At 36.2% G+C, this 20,367-nt stretch overlaps 1 protein-coding gene across 2 annotated transcripts in view; it reads right to left on the reverse strand.

Moving 5' to 3' along the window:
* Positions 1 to 20,367, reverse strand: part of LOC149774458 (uncharacterized) — a 58,003-nt gene that overhangs the window by 3,922 nt on the left and 33,714 nt on the right. For both annotated transcript variants that reach the window (XM_089945145.1, XM_089945146.1), the window contains 7 exons: positions 19,250 to 19,447; positions 16,635 to 16,781; positions 15,440 to 15,611; positions 14,636 to 14,949; positions 13,809 to 14,006; positions 3,675 to 3,821; positions 2,749 to 2,920 (listed from right to left, as the gene is read on the reverse strand). In XM_089945145.1, the coding sequence (XP_089801271.1) occupies positions 2,749 to 2,920; positions 3,675 to 3,821; positions 13,809 to 14,006; positions 14,636 to 14,949; positions 15,440 to 15,611; positions 16,635 to 16,781; positions 19,250 to 19,447 (1,348 nt within the window). The remainder of the gene's footprint in view (positions 1 to 2,748; positions 2,921 to 3,674; positions 3,822 to 13,808; positions 14,007 to 14,635; positions 14,950 to 15,439; positions 15,612 to 16,634; positions 16,782 to 19,249; positions 19,448 to 20,367) is intronic.

Here is a 20,367-nt window from a genome sequence, read left to right on the forward strand (position 1 = left end):
ATAAATTTTACATGGATTTCCTGGCGGACAATAGTAGCAAAAATATATTGTTTAAAAGACAGTGTAAGGCTCAGAAAATATTATATCAGACAGTTATAAGCAAATTTCACTCATGTCACATCACATCAACATTGGCAAAACAGTTATTTTAATAGGCATTTAACCATTCGTTTATTTTAATCCAGCTTGCTCTATCCCCACTTATGGATTCATTCACTCTTATTCTCGTTTGTTCTCTCTCAACTTCTTTCTTTCTAGTTAAGATTTTACAACGACTTCAATTCGCTCATATTACCAGAAATGGCTGCTACAATTCTAACATCTGAAACTCATTTGGATTGAAGGGGAAGAAACAATTACCACCAGCAACGTATGAATATTACTATAACAAAGAAAAGAAAGGATATTATCTGTTTCAATACCATATGCTATTGTGTGTTAATTCCGGTTATTATTTAGTGACTGATATAAAGATTGAGCCCAGTTCACAAACGATGAATACTTTTGTAACGACGAAGTCGACAGATTATACTATTGCTGTGAGAAGACAAATGAACCTTACACATCCAAGAATGACATATTGAAAACTAGCATTGTTCTTTATGTTAATTGTCATAGAAGTCAAATATCAATGTTAATGTTAATGAATCCATCACAGCATTGCACCTTTGGTGGATATATTTACCAGAAACATTTAAGAAGCACGAAACATTATTTGAATTTATCACCATATAATGAATATATTTACCAAAGCTTTTTATTTGTTACCACCATACGGCGAGCGAATGGCAAAATGCAAATACAAACTCTATCACCAAAATTAAACACTGCTTCAATAAAAAGCACATAAGATATATATATATATATATATATATATATATATATATATATATATATATATATATATATATATATATATATATATATATATATATATATATATATATATATATATATATATATATATATATATATTATATATAAGCATACTCTAACTACCGTTCACTTTGAGCAGCATCCTGAATTTGCATCCTGAATTATATCAACGTCTAGCTAACTACATGTTCAGGATGACTAGATGTCGATGGAATTAACTAATTCCTTTCCCGCATGAATTATATCAACACCACTTGCATCGATCTACGCGGCAACACCACTCATTCAATGCATACTGCACAATGAATGTTATATGGACATGTAATCGGCCATGATAAGCTAAAGTTATTTAAAAATCATTTTCTGAGGCGGGACTAATCGTTTGATGGAGACATCAAGTGCCTCAGGTAAATAAATATGGCATTGTATAAGTCTCCATGAATAATGACAAGAAGCTGAGTTAAACCACTAATGGATATGTTGACTAAAGATACAGTCACAAAACTTGCAACAAATAAATATTAGCAAACCATGGGTATAAACAAATTTAACATTTTAAGACTAAAAAAATAGAAGCGTTATTACATTTGGCTGGTAAACGTTACAAGTAATATAATGATAAATACAGAGCAGGAACGTTTTTAGAATTATTGAACTATTAGGACCAAAATGCAATTGTACGAGATTATACATTCGAACAATTGTAAATGGGACGTATGTGAAGTATTATTCAATTGTCAGAGCAATGCCGGTATTTCGCATGGTTCTAGGACGAACACTTCAGCAACACTGTCAGTGTATTATGTTTTATCTGATCAGTTATTGTCATGTACATTTAATGACAACTGAGCCTTACTGAAACTTTGTTATAACTAAAATGCAAATATTGACGCCAGCATGTTTATACTAGAACATAAATGAGAAGTTAAAGCAGCTATACAGTAGGATTTAGACACAGCTTAGAACAAACGAGCTGTACAGTTGGATTTAAACACAGCTTAGAACAAACGAGCTGTACAAAAGAACAGATGTTTCTGATTATTTAACAGAACATTTAGCATGCAAGAAATCTTGCATTTTGAACAAGGTGTTTTTCCTGGAGTGTAGTGTCTAATTTGCTATAAATGTAACCAACCATCCCCAACCCCCCAAAAAAGAAAAGCGATGTATACGCAGCTATTCCTATCAAGTTTATTGCAGTACCAAATGTAATAGTGCATGTGTAGATATCTTTTCTCCGATCTATTAAGAACGACGTTAAGGAATCCATAATAAAATGAACGACGCACATCAAATTTTGCTATGACAGCCTCCTCCTCAAACGAGTAGGTAGCTGGTAAAATAAATTACCACATGATAATGTTAGTGGACGAATAATGCTAATTTATTTAAGATCAGCCAACTGATAAATAAACGAGACGATATACCAAATTTAAGCATAGAAATAATAATTCTATATTTTTAAATTAAAATTATAATAACAAGAACAAATGATTTTTCTCTCAAAACTGTATCAAATGTTTGGACAAATTATGAAAACAAGCATATTCCATGCATAATGCGCTTAAATCATAAAGAACACTTCAGCTAATAATTAAAAATACTTCATCAGACATGATAACTACGTGTAACTAAGCTGGTGTTATATAACTGTGTTAACTAATTCTGATATCTTCTAATTAGCACATACAACCGTACAATATTATAATATCGTATGATTTATGTGACAACATTATCATGAGCACATGTAATAACTTGCTCTTATGCAATTTCTTTTAATTTTATAAATTTGGCTATCGTTCATACTGAGATTGTCTCGTTAGCGTTTCGTCAAACATGCGTCAGGTATATTTTAAAAAACATATATATTACCTTTTTTGTTCATTCTCAAAATTAGATGGTTGAGTTTGTCCCACACGGATTGAGGAATACGTTCCAACGTACTTCCATCAAACACAAATACCACGCAGTGCACCATCTCATTCAGTCCTGGTCGGTGAATAAACCCTGCGTCTTCGGGAGTGATAGGCGATGAAGGATTGAACTGTTTCAAAATAAAAATATAAAATGATCCGTTATATTTTTTATTATACAACAATATTAAGGGTATTTTATCAAAACAAGTCATCTGGTTTTATGACAAACAAAAAAACCTTTTAAATTTAAACACCTTAAAATATAATATTGCATTACTTTCTCAATAAGAATATCCCTTGGACATTCTCTGTTAGAATCGCTTTTAAGAAGTTCGGCAAATTATTTATTGTTTCCTTTGGATCTCCTTTCAAGACTTTTTCTTAGAAAAAATAATTGTGGAACCTACATTTTAGTTATTACAGACTATTATTCTGCTAGTTAAATCCTTCTTTCCAAACTAAAGATCATCTGCTTCTTATTGTCTACAAGCAGAAAGTTTGTAAGTGCTTAAAGAATAGTTCTTATCAATGCAGTTAGCAAGAATCATTTCAAATCATATTTATCTCAGTGACGTGCGCTTCAACAGCTCAGGAAGATGCTACCTTTTGACTTGGAAATAAACATACATACATACATACATACATACATACATACATACACACATTCATCCATACATACATACATACATACATACATAAATACATGCATACATACATACATACATACATTCATACAAACATGCATGCACGCACGTACGCACGCATGCACACACATACATGCATACATACATACATACATACATACATACATACATACATACATACATGTAATATGAAGATTACTCATGCAATAATTACTCTCATATGAACTTTGATACCAACCTCGTACCCGTCCGGGATATTTCCTTCCACAAGGTAAACCAGGTCTGTCGCATCTGGACCAAATCTTTCTTCTATGCCACATATATCGCAGAGACAAAATTTAAGCCCTTTCCCTGTTCTTCCAGACCTGAACTGGAATTGTCGATACTGAAAGAGTTGAAAGTTTTATAATAATTTTTAATTACTGAGGTTAATACGGACTTCGATATGACAGGTCTCTGTTTGAAATATCCCTATTAATGTGTAGACTCTCGTTCCGTTTTGATCCGTTCAAAATTAAAATAATTTGTCCACATACTTAATAAGAAAATATTTAGCTCATTGTTTTTTCTGGGAAATGCAATGATTTATTCTTGCAGATTATGAGGCAGGAGGAGTTGTTGTTGTTGTGAGGTTTACCGCCATTTTTCGCACATGATAGGCTATGCGTGGTGACCAGTATTAATGGTGGAGGAAGAACCCGGGAAAACCCCCGGTAAGAACCACCGACCCACGAGAAGCTACTGGCAAGCTTTCTTACATACCCACATTGGCCGAATCCTAGAGTCGAACCTACGCAGACCCCTGCGGGTCCGGGGTTGTAGAATTGGCCCGACGTGCCTCGCTACGTGTCGTAAAAGGCGACTAAGTAGAGGCAACCTGTTTGCCGTATGTTGCGTCCCGTGTCGGAGGAGGAAAGGATCCTGGTAGTTGAGCAGAGGCTTTCCCTGCAACACACTACTTTGGCCTCTACTTCTCTTAGACGGGTGGTCGGGATGGGCCCGGTTCCGACAAATCGGCTGGTCACGCCGAGCCCTAGGAGGTCTTTATTTACTCTCTCACCTTCTTTATCTGTCTCCTTGTATCTCTCTTGATACCACCGTTGCCCCTAAACTCTCTTACTTTATCTTTCCCTTTTCCAAGTCTTAGAAGACTTCCTAGAAGGCGGTGGCTTAACGGGTCAATCGGGGGGTAATTTTACCGACCTTAGAAATTGGCGACTTCAGGGTCAATCAAAGGTAATTTTATCAACTGAGTATGGCATCTGTGTATCCCTGACACTTGAAAAGTGTCCCCTTGTTGGGCTCCTTGGTGGGTGGGGAGCATGGGTGCTGAATTTTTATTCAAGCCAAAATGGAAAATCAAAAAAATCAAAATAAGCGTACCAAAACGGGAACTGACTCAGATGATGAACCATGTAGTGTGGAATCGTTTCCTCGCTTCATGGTCATCAAATCAAAAGAAGAAACCAAACCCCTAGCCGCACTATCGCCATTTATAATCGAAAAGACTATTCTTGGATTAGTCGGCAAACCAAAAAGCGTTAAAAAGATTAAATCAGGTGGTCTGCTTGTGGAGTGCGAACGTAAAGCACACACTGAGAACATTCAAAAAATTAAGGTATTTCATGACATCCCAGTGACTTGTTTCGCACACACATCTCTAAATACATCAAAAGGCGTCATTCGTTGCCGTGACTTGGCTGGAGTCAGCGACAAAGACATCGTAGAGGGGATGAAAAGTGAAGGTGTCACTGCAGTTCGTAGGATTCGTATCAAACGAAACAACGATCTGCAAGACACCAACACCATTATACTCACCTTCAACAGACCAACGGTACCTAAAGTTGTCAAAGTTGGGTTCTTACAAGTTAGGGTTGAGGTATACATACCAAATCTCCTCCGATGCTACAAATGTCAAAAATACGGTCATCATGAAGACCGCTGTTCCAGAAACCAAGTATGTGGACGATGTGGAGACCCTTCTCATCGGGAATCCGAGTGCAAAGCCACTCCGCATTGCGTCAACTGCGGCAAGGAACACCATGCAAATTCAAAAGATTGCGATATATGGAAACAGGAGAAGGAAATCCAAAGGATCAAATACACATCCAACATCCCGTATCCAGAAGCCAGGAAGCTTGTACAAACTAGAACATCACTCCCCGGCCCATCCTTCTCAACTATAGTAAAGAGCAATCAAAAAGCAACGAAAGACGCCCAAACCCAAACAGACCCACCTGAATCCCCTTCCGTCTCGAACATATCGCATTACAAACCCCCAAAAAACTCAACATCGACGCAAACAACGTTCAACAATCCTCCACCATCAAAATCACCAAACAGTAAGAAAAAGTCGACAGCAAATAGGCAGCAAAAAGGGTCTGATGGCCCAATAAAACTGCACAATAGGTTTGGAGACTTTGAGGATATGGATGCAGAAGAATCTGCTCCATGTCCTCAAGGTGGCTCCAGACCTAACAACAAAAAATTCACCCCCGTACTTCCTCCAGATAAATAACCAAAGACATTGCCTCCGCGAAAGTTCTAACCTAGCTCCAGAATCTTCAATATTAACTTGTAATGAAGAACTCCATCATACAATGGAACTGTAGAGGACTTAAAGCCAACTACAATGATATTCTTTTGCTCTTAAACGAACGTGATCCTGCAGTACTATGTCTTCAGGAAACATTTTTGAAAGATACAGATAACATCACACTTAAAAACTACTCCCTGTTTAACAACTACTCTCATAATGTTGACAGAGCCTCAGGAGGAGTCTCTGTTATTGTGAACAACAGAGCCCCTCATAGCGTCATCCCTCTAAACACAAATTTACAAGCCACTGATGTGAGCGTCACTCTGAATCGGGTGATTACCTTTTGTTCTATCTACATACCACCAAACACCAATTTAGTAACAAATGAATTAGACGACCTTGTTCAACAACTCCCCGCACCCTTTATTCTACTCGGTGATTTTAATGCCCATAACATTTTATGGGGTTCAAATCACATAAGTGACAGAGGTCACAAAATAGAAGACTTCATTTCCAGACACGATTTGTGTCTATATAATACCAAATCACCGACATATTTACACCCAGGAACTGGTACATACACGTGTATTGATTTGAAAATTTGTACCCCATCGCTGCTTTTGGACTATGAATGGAAGGTCGCAGATGACCTTCACAGCAGCGATCACTTCCCAATCTTTCTTGTAAATCTTAAATCTACAGTCGATGAAGTAATTCCACAATGGAATTTAAAGAATGCCGACTGGGCCAAGTTTGAAACACTCTGTAAAACTAGGCTGAATGAGGATACAGTTTTCAATGTTGACGACACCATTCAGCATTTTACATCTATTTTAATAGAGATTGCAGAAGAATCCGTTCCCAAGTCATCGCCATATTGTAAAAGAACCCAAAAACCTTGGGTCACTAAGGAATGTAAGGAAGCCATTAAACTACGCCGAGAAGCATTAAGAAAATTTAATAATCAACCGACGCCCGAAAACTTAAATATATATCGCATTGCCCGGGCCAAAGTTCGCCGCATAATCAAAGAAAGTAAAAGAGCATCATGGAAGAAGTATGTTTCTTCTTTAAACTCTCGTTCCTCTGTTAAAAAAGTTTGGGACACTATACGCAAAATAAACGGAAAGAGAAAGCAAAACCCTCTCCGACATCTGACACTGAACAATAACAACTTTAGTTCAAAACGTGACATTGCAAATATTCTTGCTGACAGTTTCTCGAAAAATTCATCATCATCTAATTATTCAGAAGCCTTCCGAAAACTTAAAACTCAAAAAGAAAAGTCACGTTTAAAATTCACATCCAACAACTCGGAAAGTTATAATCAATTGTTCTCACTATCGGAGCTTAGGGAGGCTTTAGATAAGGCCCATGATACATCCGCTGGGCCTGACGAGATACATTACCAGTTTCTGAAACACCTTCCAGAATCATCATTAACATCTCTTTTGAAACTCTTTAATGATTTATGGATTACTGGTAATGTACCAAAAATCTGGAAAGAAGCAACTGTAATACCAGTCCCCAAACCCGGTAAAGATAGCGAAGACCCCAACAGCTATCGACCAATTGCACTCACAAGCTGTGTGTGCAAAACAATGGAACGAATGATCAATTCTCGGCTTGTCTGGTATTTGGAAACTAACAATTTAATATCTCCTTTCCAAAGTGGCTTTCGATATGGCCGGAGCACCAATGATCATCTGGTTAGACTGGAAACATTTATTCGCGATGCATTTATTAAGAAAGAACATTTAGTAGCGGTTTTCTTTGATTTAGAAAAGGCCTGTGACACGACATGGAAGTACGGGATACTAAATGACCTGAACGATCTAGGTCTAAAAGGCCGTCTGCCCTCTTTCATATCCAACTTTCTCTCCGACAGAGAATTCAAAGTACGAGTGGGCTCTACCCTCTCAGATCTGCACGAGCAAGAGATGGGTGTGCCCCAGGGCAGTATTTTATCTGTGACGCTCTTTAACATCAAAATTAATAGCATCACCAAGTGTTTGACTCCTGGTGTGGATTGCTCGTTATACGTTGATGATTTTCTAATATGTTATCGGTCAAAGCACATGCATACAATTGAAAGACAACTGCAGCAAAATATAAACAAAATTCAAAATTGGGCCAATGCAAACGGTTTCAAATTCTCGAAATCAAAAACGGTATGCATGCATTTCTGTCAGTTACGAAAACATCACGATGAACCGAACCTCGCACTGGATGGAACACCTATTCCAGTTGTTGAGGAAACCAAATTTTTAGGTATAATCTTTGACAGAAAACTGACCTTTATTCCACACCTAAAGAACTTAAAAGCTAAATGCTTAAAAGCACTTAACCTACTTAAATTAGTAGCGCACACTGACTGGGGTGCTGATAGAAAAGTCATCCTAAATTTATACAGAACGTTTATTCGCTCCAAACTGGACTATGGTTGCGTTGTGTATGGTTCTTCCAGAAAATCGTATATTAAAATGCTTGATGCAATTCATCATCAGGGAATAAGACTGGCTCTGGGAGCATTTAAAACATCCCCGTGTGAAAGCCTTCTAGCTGAGGCGAATGAACCACCATTATCGCATCGTAGAGAAATGCTTTCCGCACAGTATGCTCTCAAATTAAAATCAAACCCTCTGAATCCTGCTTTTTCGGCTGTTTTTTTTAACCCAAATACAAAACTTTATACGAAAATAAACCAAACGCCATACCTTCCTTTGGCATTAGAATACACTGGTCAACAGTGAAATCATTACTGACTTGAAAAGGCCCTAATCTGTAGTATTTTGGTGTGCCGAACACGAATATAACCGTGAAAAATTTGTATTGGCTCTCGTTTTGAAGATATTCATATACCTCATTTTCTATGTTTCACTGTGTAAATTTCTCCAGTAGGACTGCAGCAACATCCGGAATAATGATGTAACATTGCATAATACCATCATGCTCACATCATCCACAGTTGATTGCATCATTTTCTGATGCAATGCAATACTAATGCCATGCGGCTGCTGAAGTAAGTTGACATCAGCAGTGTACTATACATGTGTAGGCCTATTATACTAATGCCAGGCGGCTGCTGAAGCTGACGTAAGCAGTGTACTATATAAAGCCCAATCAGATAGGTTCAGCATTTAAAATATTTTAGACGTTGTGCGAGACAGTTCAAGCTACTGTTACATAAAACTTATTATTTTATCCATTTACGTACAATAAAGAACAGTAATGCCTCGAAAGTGTGTTAATACCGCGGACAATTTTTGCTATATTTGTGGGGAAGTGACATTTGCCAACCAGAAGAAAAGTATCAATTCTCAAGTGAAGAAGGCATATCATCTTTACTTCGGATGCAAGGTTGGTGACCAAGACAAGCCTTGGGCTCCGCATATATGCTGTGCTACATGTACAACACAGCTTTCACAGTGGTTGAATTGCAAAAGGTCATCAATGCCGTTTGCAGTCCCAATGGTGTGGAGAGAGCCAAGCAACCACCTAAATGACTGTTACTTCTGCTTGGTTCCTCCTCTTTCCGGCGGAATAACGAAGCGAAAGAAGTCGAGAATAGTCTACCCAAACATTCCGTCTGCATTGAGACCAGTTCCACATGGTGAGGGACTTCCTATTCCAGAACCTCCAGCAGAATATTCTCTTGATTCATCTGACGAAGACAAAGGTGAGTCGACCTGTTCTTCTCCTGGTCCATCAGCATGCAGTGATCCAGATTTTCACTGTGGTGCATCATCAACCCCACACAGAATAACACAGGAAGAACTAAATGACCTGATTCGTGATTTGGACTTATCAAAGAACAAGGCAGAATTGCTAGGATCAAGACTCCAACAATGGAATCTTCTAGAAGAAGATGTCACAATTACTGCATATCGAAAGCGCCACCAGCAATTGGAGCCTTTCTTCAGAAAGGAAAGTAATCTGATATTCTGTTCCGATATTGAGGGCCTCATGAATGCTTTAAAAATCACTCATGACCCACAAGAATGGAGACTATTTGTGGACTCTTCGAAACTGAGTCTCAAGGCTGTGCTTTTGCACAATGGAAACATTCTTCCATCTATTCCAGTAGCGTATGCTGTCCACATGAAAGAGACATACGATAACTTAAGGCAGCTACTGAATTCCATTGAGTATAACAAGTACAGCTGGCACCTCTGTGGTGATTTGAAGGTAGTTCCCCTTTTAATGGGACTGCAGCAAGGATATACAAAATACATGTGTTTCTTATGCGAGTGGGATAGCCGAGCAAGGGAAATGCACTACATGAGGAAGGAATGGACTCACAGGCAGAATGTAGCCATTGGAGAGAAGAATATCCAACACCCAGCTCTGGTTGAGGCTCAGAAAATCTTGCTACCACCCCTTCACATCAAACTAGGTTTGATGAAGAACTTCGTGAAAGCCATTGACCGGACTTTGCCAGCATTCCGATACCTGCATGAAAAATTCCCTCGACTCAGCGAAGCAAAGATTAAAGAAGGAGTTTTCGTGGGTCCTCAGATTCGAGAGCTTTTCAAAGATGACCGGTTCAACAACTTGCTGGAAGGTGACGCGAAACAAGCATGGAATGCTTTTCGCCTAGTTTCTACAAACTTCCTCGGAAATGTTAGGGCAGAAAACTATAAGGAACTAGTAGAAGACATGTTGATGAAGTATAAGAAACTTGGCTGCAATATGTCTCTAAAGATTCACTTCCTTCATTCCCATTTGGATTTCTTTCCTAGCAACTGTGGTATTGTTAGTGATGAACACGGCGAACGTTTTCATCAAGATATCGCAACAATGGAACAAAGATACCAGGGAAAATGGTCCACTACAATGCTGGCTGACTACTGCTGGACACTCCTCAGAGATGCTCCCGAACAGCTGTACAAGAGACAGGCGAAGAAATCTAAGATGTAGTCAATGACTTGATTTTTTATAGGTAGGCTATTACAGTTGACCTTTTACTATTGGAATGCATTTCGTTATGTAAACATTAATTTCTTGCAGATTACAAAAAAACTAGAGCCAATTTTGCAATTTGACTGTCATATTCGTGTTCAGCACATAAAAATTGATAAGAATTGACTAGTTTTATTTCAGTAACATGACTTTTGTAAAAATTTGTTGTCCAGTGATATCATCCAGCCTTGACACTACAAATATAGATCTTTCTAAAATTCAGAAATCATCCATCTCTGAAACACCACCCTGGCTAATTAAACAACCAAAAGTACGTTTTACGCTACATGATGGAAAAAAATCCGAAACAAACCCTTCTGTCTTCCACAACTCTTACCATGAACTCCTCACCTAATTTAAAAACTATACCAGAATTTACACTGATGGATCAAAGGATGAGGAAAAGACTGCTGCAGCCTTTGTTTGTGGAAATCACACAACGCAAGTTCGCTTACCAAATGGAGCATCAATTTTTACAGCCGAAATCAGAGCAATAGACCTTGCTCTGCAACATATAGAAAAGAACCGTATTTTAAACTGTATCATCTTCTCCGACTCGCTATCAGTACTCCAGTCACTACACAATAGAAAACTGGAGAACCCATTATTGAAAAACATACTCGTAAAAAATACCGAGCTGAGTGTCTCCCACAATATAATATACTGTTGGTTACCTAGCCACATTGGTATTAAAGGTAACGAAAAAGCAGATCGCGCTGCTAAAATGGCCCTTTCTCAAGAACCAACTGATTTTAAAATACCATATACAGATTTTAAACCTTGTATCAGAAAGTTCTTACGTCAGAAGTGGCAGGCATCATGGAATGATGCTGTAAATAACAAACTTCACGCAATCAAACCAACTCTAGGAGAATGGACTCCTTCCTACAGAACCATTCGTAGGGAGGAGGTAGTCCTTGCAAGAATCCGAATTGGTCATACTTATATCACCCACACCCACATACTAAAAGGTGAAGACCCACCAGAGTGCGTTTCTTGCAATGAACCATTCACTGTCAAGCACTTTATGATAAAGTTCTTTGACCTACAACCTACGCGTGATCGTTATTACGTTGTGCATGACATGAAAGAACTTTTTGATAATATAAACATCACTCGTATTATAGAGTTCTTGAAAGCCGTAAATATTTACTCTAAACTCTGACTTTTATGCTATCACTTTGTGCAGTTTTATGCAATATATATACCGTCCCATTTTAATACCTATTCATCTTTTTTACATCTCCCGTTGATCGGGAAGCTTTATTTTGCACCGTTACCATCTTACCGTTTTTAATTTCAACCATTTGTTCTTTTATATCGCTGGTCGATATAGGACCATTTATAAGTTTTAAAAGATTATACAAATAACACTTTGTTTGGCGCTAAATAGCCTAAAAGTGCTGATGCGCCGTTAAAAAATAAATAATCAATCAATCAATCAATCGAACCTACGCAGACAGATGTGAGATGGCAGTGATCCGTACCGGAGAGCGCTTTATACCACTCGGCCCCTCGGTGCCCCGGGAATGAGGAATAAATACACTGTCGAATGCACGTGATAGCATGCGTACAGGATCCAAAAAGGTCTCGTGATAAATCTACCAGGTTGAGTGTCTATTTCTAATCTCATATTTGGGATAACACACTAGGATTTTAACTTTTAGCTTAAATCGAACAATGAGTAATAAATGTATTATTTACAATAATGTTTATTTTTTTTAAAAAGGGAAATATTATGGAAAATTAAAACAATCGTGCTAAACATTATACGCGACTGAGGACACGTAACAAAGAAGAATATTTAAAAAATCAATTATAACGCTTGCTCTTCACTTCTATTCTTAGCAACATTAATATCTTTCATAATAGTCATATTCCCTATCGACAAGAATTTAATTTGAGATAAATGTTCAAGTGTGTATGTAATATTTGAATAAGGAATAAATTGACGAAACAATAGGAAAATATTGTTTTTAGTTCTGGCTAGATAATGTTTTGAGGATAACATATTTGAGTAAACTATTCAATTTGCTTTGGCCATATAAATAATTTCTCAAACGAACAGCTTTTTGAATTTTTCAGAGAACGTACCGTTCGCGTAAGAAATAAAATGAAATAGATACCTATGGATAGGCCATGCTATGCAACGACGATACGAGAGAATTATGACTACTCTCATCATATGAAACCAAAAGGAAAAGGAAAAAGTAGAAGACCAAAGAGTACCTGGCAGAAAATGACGAGGAAAGAAATGACAAAGTTCTGCTGTAACATATGGAAGAAATTCGAAACGAAGCCACGTAGTAAGTATCGGCCTCATCTGCCAGAGATCAAGAAACATATTAACGACGTAGCTAATTGTTTACGTAAAGAAATATAAATTTCCTGATGCACTTAAATAATGTATTATGTTCCCAATCTAATTGCCATTCAGCATTGTTACATATGTTCCAGTTCTGCACAAGGTATTACTCCTTTAGCATATACTGACTGCATAGCAACATTAGCAACATCTGAACAATAATCCGTTCAGTCAAGATATATGGCTTAACACAATAACACTATATTCATTCTTTAAACTTATGGCATATGCTCGTGGAATATTTACGTGTACAATCGCAGTCAAAGGATTAATATGCACACTGTTTCACAAGAAGACCAAATCTTATTAAAAGGTGTGAGGTTTTTGCTCAAAGCAAACATAGACTGTGATTAAACATAATCTACGACCTAAAGTGAACAAACTGGTAACTTGTTATGTTTCACCCTATATCCTAAGAAGTCGCAAGGATTTTCTTTTGTTTTGATTTGTTATGCTTTGTAAGAATAGCGCACCATTCTACAACAATGTGGGGAAACTAATTTTACCTCCTTTGTGATACTGCTTGTTGCACTACCACTCACACTGCGATGGGTAATTCGGTCAGCAAAGATTGAATTAATGGTGTTGCAGAAACTAGACTTCCCCGCTTGTACTGGCCCGATCATAAGAATCCTTGCCTGAGAGAGTTTCGTGACACTCGGGGGACTGTAGCTTTCTAGTTTGTCTAATAATGTTAACTTGTTCTGTAAAGAAGTAATCGAATTCTAGTTTTGTTTACTAAGCAACCTATAAAGGAATGTTCGTGTACAAAGAGGCAAACTATTTAGTGACAGATCGTGGTAAAAATAATGACTTCATTCAACGATATCATCAGTATTCCTGCAAATATTTGTTTTAAAAAAATTGCTTATTTTGTTTTCTCTTTCAGGTTAGGATGCTATAATCGTTGTGTTTCTCTCACAGTAGAAAAAGAAGTATTCTAAAATGGGTCTCACATATTTCGAAGGTAACGAAAAAAGAGCACACAACAATAACAATCAAAAGAAACGAAAACATGTCGATAATTATTCTTATCAGTTATTCAAATATGTATTCTATGTGCGATAATTACAAATACGTACAATGTATTTATTACAGCATACAAATGTTTTCATAGCGGTATTTGTTTTCAAATTACAAATATGAAAATAAATATTGCAATTTAGTGGACTATTGTGGCAGATCTGTTCCAGGCATTTCATAACATGATTCCATTATGGTATTATTTAGTTTATTTGTAAATGAGAGTCATGTTAATAGGCAGTGAAAAAAGCTCCAAAGAGGTTTAGAACTTGAATAGCTAAGTAATATATTTATAACTATCAAAATCTACCTCACGTGTGAAAGGTTGCGCTTCTCTCCAAGGTACAAAAGAAAGCAATGATTCTTTCTTCATCAAAAAGTCCCTCGCAAATCCAAGGATCTGATCGAGGGCACCCAGTGCGAGGATGTTGACCTTCTCGTTTATATATATCTCACTCTCGTAGTTTTTGATTGGCCAGATATTTTGTCTTGGCAGACCAATCGTATCAGACATCTTCTCTACTGCCTTTTTGACCTCCTCACATTCAAAGACCCTAGACAAGTCTTCTTCCACAGTAACAGCCAGTTTGTCAACCTTAGTGAGGATGACAGCTTTGGGGATTTCTACCAAACGATTTACAAACGTTAAAAGAAGCAAACTTTATCTTCTCTCACTTTTGTCTAACGTGTTTTTAAGGAAAAGAGCCTTGAATACTTCTCTACATTTATCACACATATTTGGAAACGTTCAAGCCTTAAAACATTTCGATATAGACAAATATACCACAATCTATAGGGGATATCTTTTTTTGTAACAAAATATGGTGTATTTGTAAAGAAATGATTTCATATTGATGGGTAAATTAAACTGAAATGTTTGTCGATTTATGAAGTGGTACAATAAAATAGTCATTATCCGGTGGCACGATGAAATAAAACTTAATCCAATGATACTGATAAAAAAATATATTGGCTTACTTTTTATCACATACATTGTTAACAAAATTAATAAATAATTCAAAGGGAAATGCTTATTTTAATGTGCTTATTGAATTGGTGTAAATACAACTACATGGATTCGAATTTTTACGTTAAACACAGAATTGCTACGTGCCTCTTTTGTTAATTTGATTTTGAAGTTCAGCTACTTTTGTCCAAACTGACTTGGGAACAAGTTCCACAGTACTTGCATCAAACACAAACACCACACAGTGAATCTGATCTTTGAGACGTGGACGCTTTATGAATCCGGGAATCTTGGGATCGATCGGAGATGAAGGATTAAACTAGGTGATAACAAATGGTATAAATAAAACATGTTATTATGAATGACTGTCGATATCACCTACAAATGCCTAATTAGGTTAAGTAATCTTGTGGTGTCTTTTCGTGATAACTTTAACTGGTAAATCTTCTGCGTAGAAGTAAAAATGTTCATATCATCACGTTACAAAGTAAAACTTCAATGCAGAATTTGGAACGTTATAGCGCGAGATTACAAGGTTATTAAATTGGTAAGACTTCGATGACTAAGAACAGCTGTTCATACCATCGTGTTATAAAAACATTGACCATGTGCATAATACGTACCACCACCCTTGGTACGCCTGGCAGGTACTTGTACTTACACCTGTACCTACTAAACGTATTTGTTAATCTTTATATTTTAAAGAAACACTGCATAATGTTTTGAAGTAAACATGAGATGTACGATTTTTACTTCAAACGGTTGTAAGCATATACGCTTTGCCTGACTGTATTTCTGGACTAATTTACAAAATATGGTGACTTGGATATTTGTGTAGGCATAGATATTGTAAGTTATGCTAATAGTACATTTATAAACCAGTGTTTAAGTGCTACATTTATTTACGCATGCTCATCGACGCACTGTAATGTTTTTTTCGAAAATGAGGCCTTTTCTCTTTCGATATTAATGTGAATTTAATTTAGTAAAATTGTATTTGCATCCTATTGATCTCTGAATTCATTTCTTAACAAATTAAAAGAGTATTCAATTACTAAAAAACATTATAGCTTAAATTTGACTGATTCTTGTGGAACTTTAGAACGTCATAAATCCTCTATCGTAGATAAAACAACTGTAATAATAATTGTTTTTAATAAAATACAAATCTGACATATTTGAAAGCAGTATGTACTGCATGATTGGTCACGTTAAATATAGTCAAGCAGGATAATAACATTTCATATTATCAGACGTCTTTGTAAAACAGACTAATACGAAATATATTAAGGACATTAGAGAAACTAATGCAACATGTATGCCTTGCATTACCGAAGCATACCTGGTAACCATCTGGTACGTTCCCATCTAAAAGGTAAAGCAGATCAGACAGGCTTGGGCCGTTTGTCTCTTCTATGCCACAGGTGTCACACAGACGAAAGTTTAGCATTTCTCCAGTCCTCCCGGACTGAACCCTGTATTGCCGATACTACATAAAGAAAATGGGTCTGGAACTAAGCCATATATTGGGTAAGATTTTGATATTTTTTGACAAACGAGGTAATGCATACTACTGTATGAGTGTGGGATTCTTAAGCCTGATAGTACTTATGGAGTAGATATTTCTAGTTTATAATTGAATTTCTTCTAAATGATCTAGCGGTTTAGACAAAAGGACAATCAAGACAATCAGGAAGAGCAAAATCTATAACCGCTTTTGACGCAACAAAACAAGGCTAACTCGTAAATGTCTGGACATTTGCGCACTAGGTGGAAGCTTCTGAATATAAAAAAAATATATAATCGATGAACATTTGGAACCAAGTGGAATATCTCAAATCTTTGGCAAAACATAACCTGATAAGAAAGGAATAATATGGTGTAACGATACGCAAGATGTGTATAATATCTTAGGTGCCCAAAACCTAGAGATAGTTAAAGAGAATTTGAATTACATACATGCGCGAGATGGATAGACAGCATGGACGCTGATATACCAAATTTTTCCCAATTGTGTATTATTAAAATCAAAGCACTGATGTGAGAAGATTGATACCATTAGAGCTAACACAGTATGTTTTGCATGCCGTCGGGTTGCGGTTGATTTCCAAGGGAAAGAAAGGGACAAGCAACAAATGATACGAAATAGTATAATATTAATTTGATGCTTTGATCTGAACAAACATTTCTTCAGCAGAAAAGGACACCTATACAAGCTAAATATATACTATAAATATGTATATGCTACACAAAGTGAAAAAGCCATGAAGGAATAATATAAATTATAAGCAAGACAAATATGTACTGAGAGGATAATAAATTGCATGACAACATATTTGAAACGTTGTGTGCCTGTGGTGATGATAACAAGAACACATATAATTACATATTTTTTTTGCAAAGACCGTATAAAACTGGGTAATAAATTGGTACAAATTCTAAAGTATCTTTGTGTAGGTATGACTAAAACTATATTGTTGTATAGTCATATGCTTCTACTGAGACTGTTAATATTAGCCTGCAATTACATATTTCAAACATGCATTAAAGACATAAAACGCTTTATATAATTATGGTGTTTTCAAAAGTGTTTTTCTCCACATGATCATTATCGAGTTAGTTATGGAATGTCTCCTCTTTTTGTTTTGGTATATGTGCTCTTGTCCAATATGTGCCACTTTTGTCACATTATCCATTTACGATTCTATGCATGTAATCTCTCACTCTCTCTCTCATATTCTCTGAATCGGGTATGCTTATATATATTAGTATAAATTCATAATAAGTATGTGCCGCTATCTATGTAAATGCCGCAGTGATAGTTGGGAATATACTTATACAAATTCTGACTGATGTATGGATAAAGTAAACTCTGCGAGAGAGGTTGGAAGAAAAACAGATACCCCATGAGTCATTAACTTTTAAAGGTTTCATTATTTGCATTTACTCAGCATATTTTCGCAGTAATTAAGTTATTGCAGAAATGTCATGTACTGTTAAAGCGGTATCCCTTTAAGAGAATGGTCATTGTTCATTATGCGTATGCTTGTGACTTGTAGCAGCAACGACGTCCAGTATACTTATTTCATCAGGAAATAACAAAACACAATCTAAAGTTATAACTATTTCACCAGGAAATAACAAAACACAATCGAAAATAAGAAATTTCAATCACCTCTCTAGGTGACGTACAACGCGTGGATGTCCTATAGCATAGGACATGTTTGAAAACTTGTTTTATCTCCGTCCCTACACTGGATATACAAATTGTAACAGGAATTGTGAATTTAAAAATGAGAAATTAATGGTTATGAATCGCCAAAAATGGCCTTGAGCTGTCGCGTTATGCTAAGGTCCTTAAGATCCACTTAAACCTAATGAAATATCGGGAACATTTTCACTCAAAACAGTGCACAATCTGTTTCTTGCAATAGTCACATTTATCTTCTACGGTTGACAATACAAAAAAGCGCTGAGTATTCAAAACGTTTAACACTTCTTTTCAATTTCGATACATCATGATTTATTTAATAGAACTAAAACACTCTACTATTTATATCTGATAAACATCAGCGCTAAAACCTGAGAAGACTGGCTGCTTTAGGTAATATTTAAGACATATATTTGACATGTGCTAATTGGTTCTTATTTACAGTTTTATCCTTCGTGCTAAAAGATCGTGTTGATTTCGCTGATAGCTATATCAGGACATAGCGAGAGTATCATCCCACCCAGAAAAATATCATGTTACCGTTTCTTGTGGCAAACAGTGATAAATGTTATGAATTTCCAAAATTAGACAATTACGTGTTTCAAATTATTCACCTGTGTTAAATATAAACCAAAAAGTTTAGATAATGCAATACTATATTGAACAAATGTACTTCCATGTTAACAATAGATTTTCTAATGTTGTAATTTACAAAATCTGCATTAAATTAATAGCATCAACTTTACCACTGTTGTAAGGCTGCTGACAGCGCTACCAGTATTACTCTGATTGGTGATCCGATTATTGAAGATGGAGTTTATGGTGTTAAAGAAACTGGACTTCCCTGCTCCAACTGGTCCGATCATCAGAATCCTTGCCTCAAAGACTTCTAATGCAGCTGGTGGATTGAAACTTTCTATTCTAGCCATCAAACCTGCTCTAGTCTATAGATAAATGGACAAATAGTTAATCCGCGATACACGATTTTTTGCGGAATCGATATTCTAATTTTTCTCAGAACTAATACATGTACCAGCGCATATATAAACAAAAAGATGAACAGATTCTTCAAGAGCAAAGGTTATTCGTAACAACTTGTAAATGTTAAAAATTCTTAAGTTGTTTGCTATATAAATCTTGAATGGGAACAATATTACATACTTCTCGTTACTTTTAGCATGATATCTAATTACAGCCTCTAATTCCCAACAAATAAGAATATGTAATTATTTGTGTTAGTCTTAATTTTGTATTGCAAAATTGTTTCTCGATACTGTTTTCTAATATATGCCTTTGCCTATAATACTACACTAAATACGTTTTTTTTATATATTTTCGTCATTCTTCCACAGTTTGATGAAATCACTTTCAATAGTAATAAAGTCAGATGCACCAGTATTATCTGACCTATGTTAAGAACCACCTTGAACATCCAATGTAGAACATCAGCTTAATTAATGTTGTGTTTTCATGAGATAAATGCATTTTAAAGACACAAATGGCATACTTGATGCAATTGGCTATTACTGAGCCGTCCGAATCATGCTTGATTTATCTTCCTCAAAAGTCTAGAGGTTGAGCGCAATTCAGATTTGCTTCTCTCTGATTTAAAAACGCTGCTTTATGTTTCAGTGCAAGTAACATTCGTATTTGCTTTGCAAATCGCCCGGAAAATTCCGTGACAATTGATTAATGAAATTGTATTGGCTACAATATGACGATATAACAGCTGATAGACTCTGAGTAGCTACTTATGTTAAAGACACCTAATTGTCAGCAGTCACTGTAGCGATTGTCAAATAAAATATTTTTGCGCTTCGTTCATGAGGATAGAAATAATGCAGTATTGATCTATAAACAATAA

This window comes from Sinohyriopsis cumingii, unplaced genomic scaffold (genome assembly GCF_028554795.1).
Source record: "Sinohyriopsis cumingii isolate HCF-2022 unplaced genomic scaffold, ASM2855479v2 utg000229l, whole genome shotgun sequence".
Classification (NCBI taxonomy): domain Eukaryota; kingdom Metazoa; phylum Mollusca; class Bivalvia; order Unionida; family Unionidae; genus Sinohyriopsis; species Sinohyriopsis cumingii.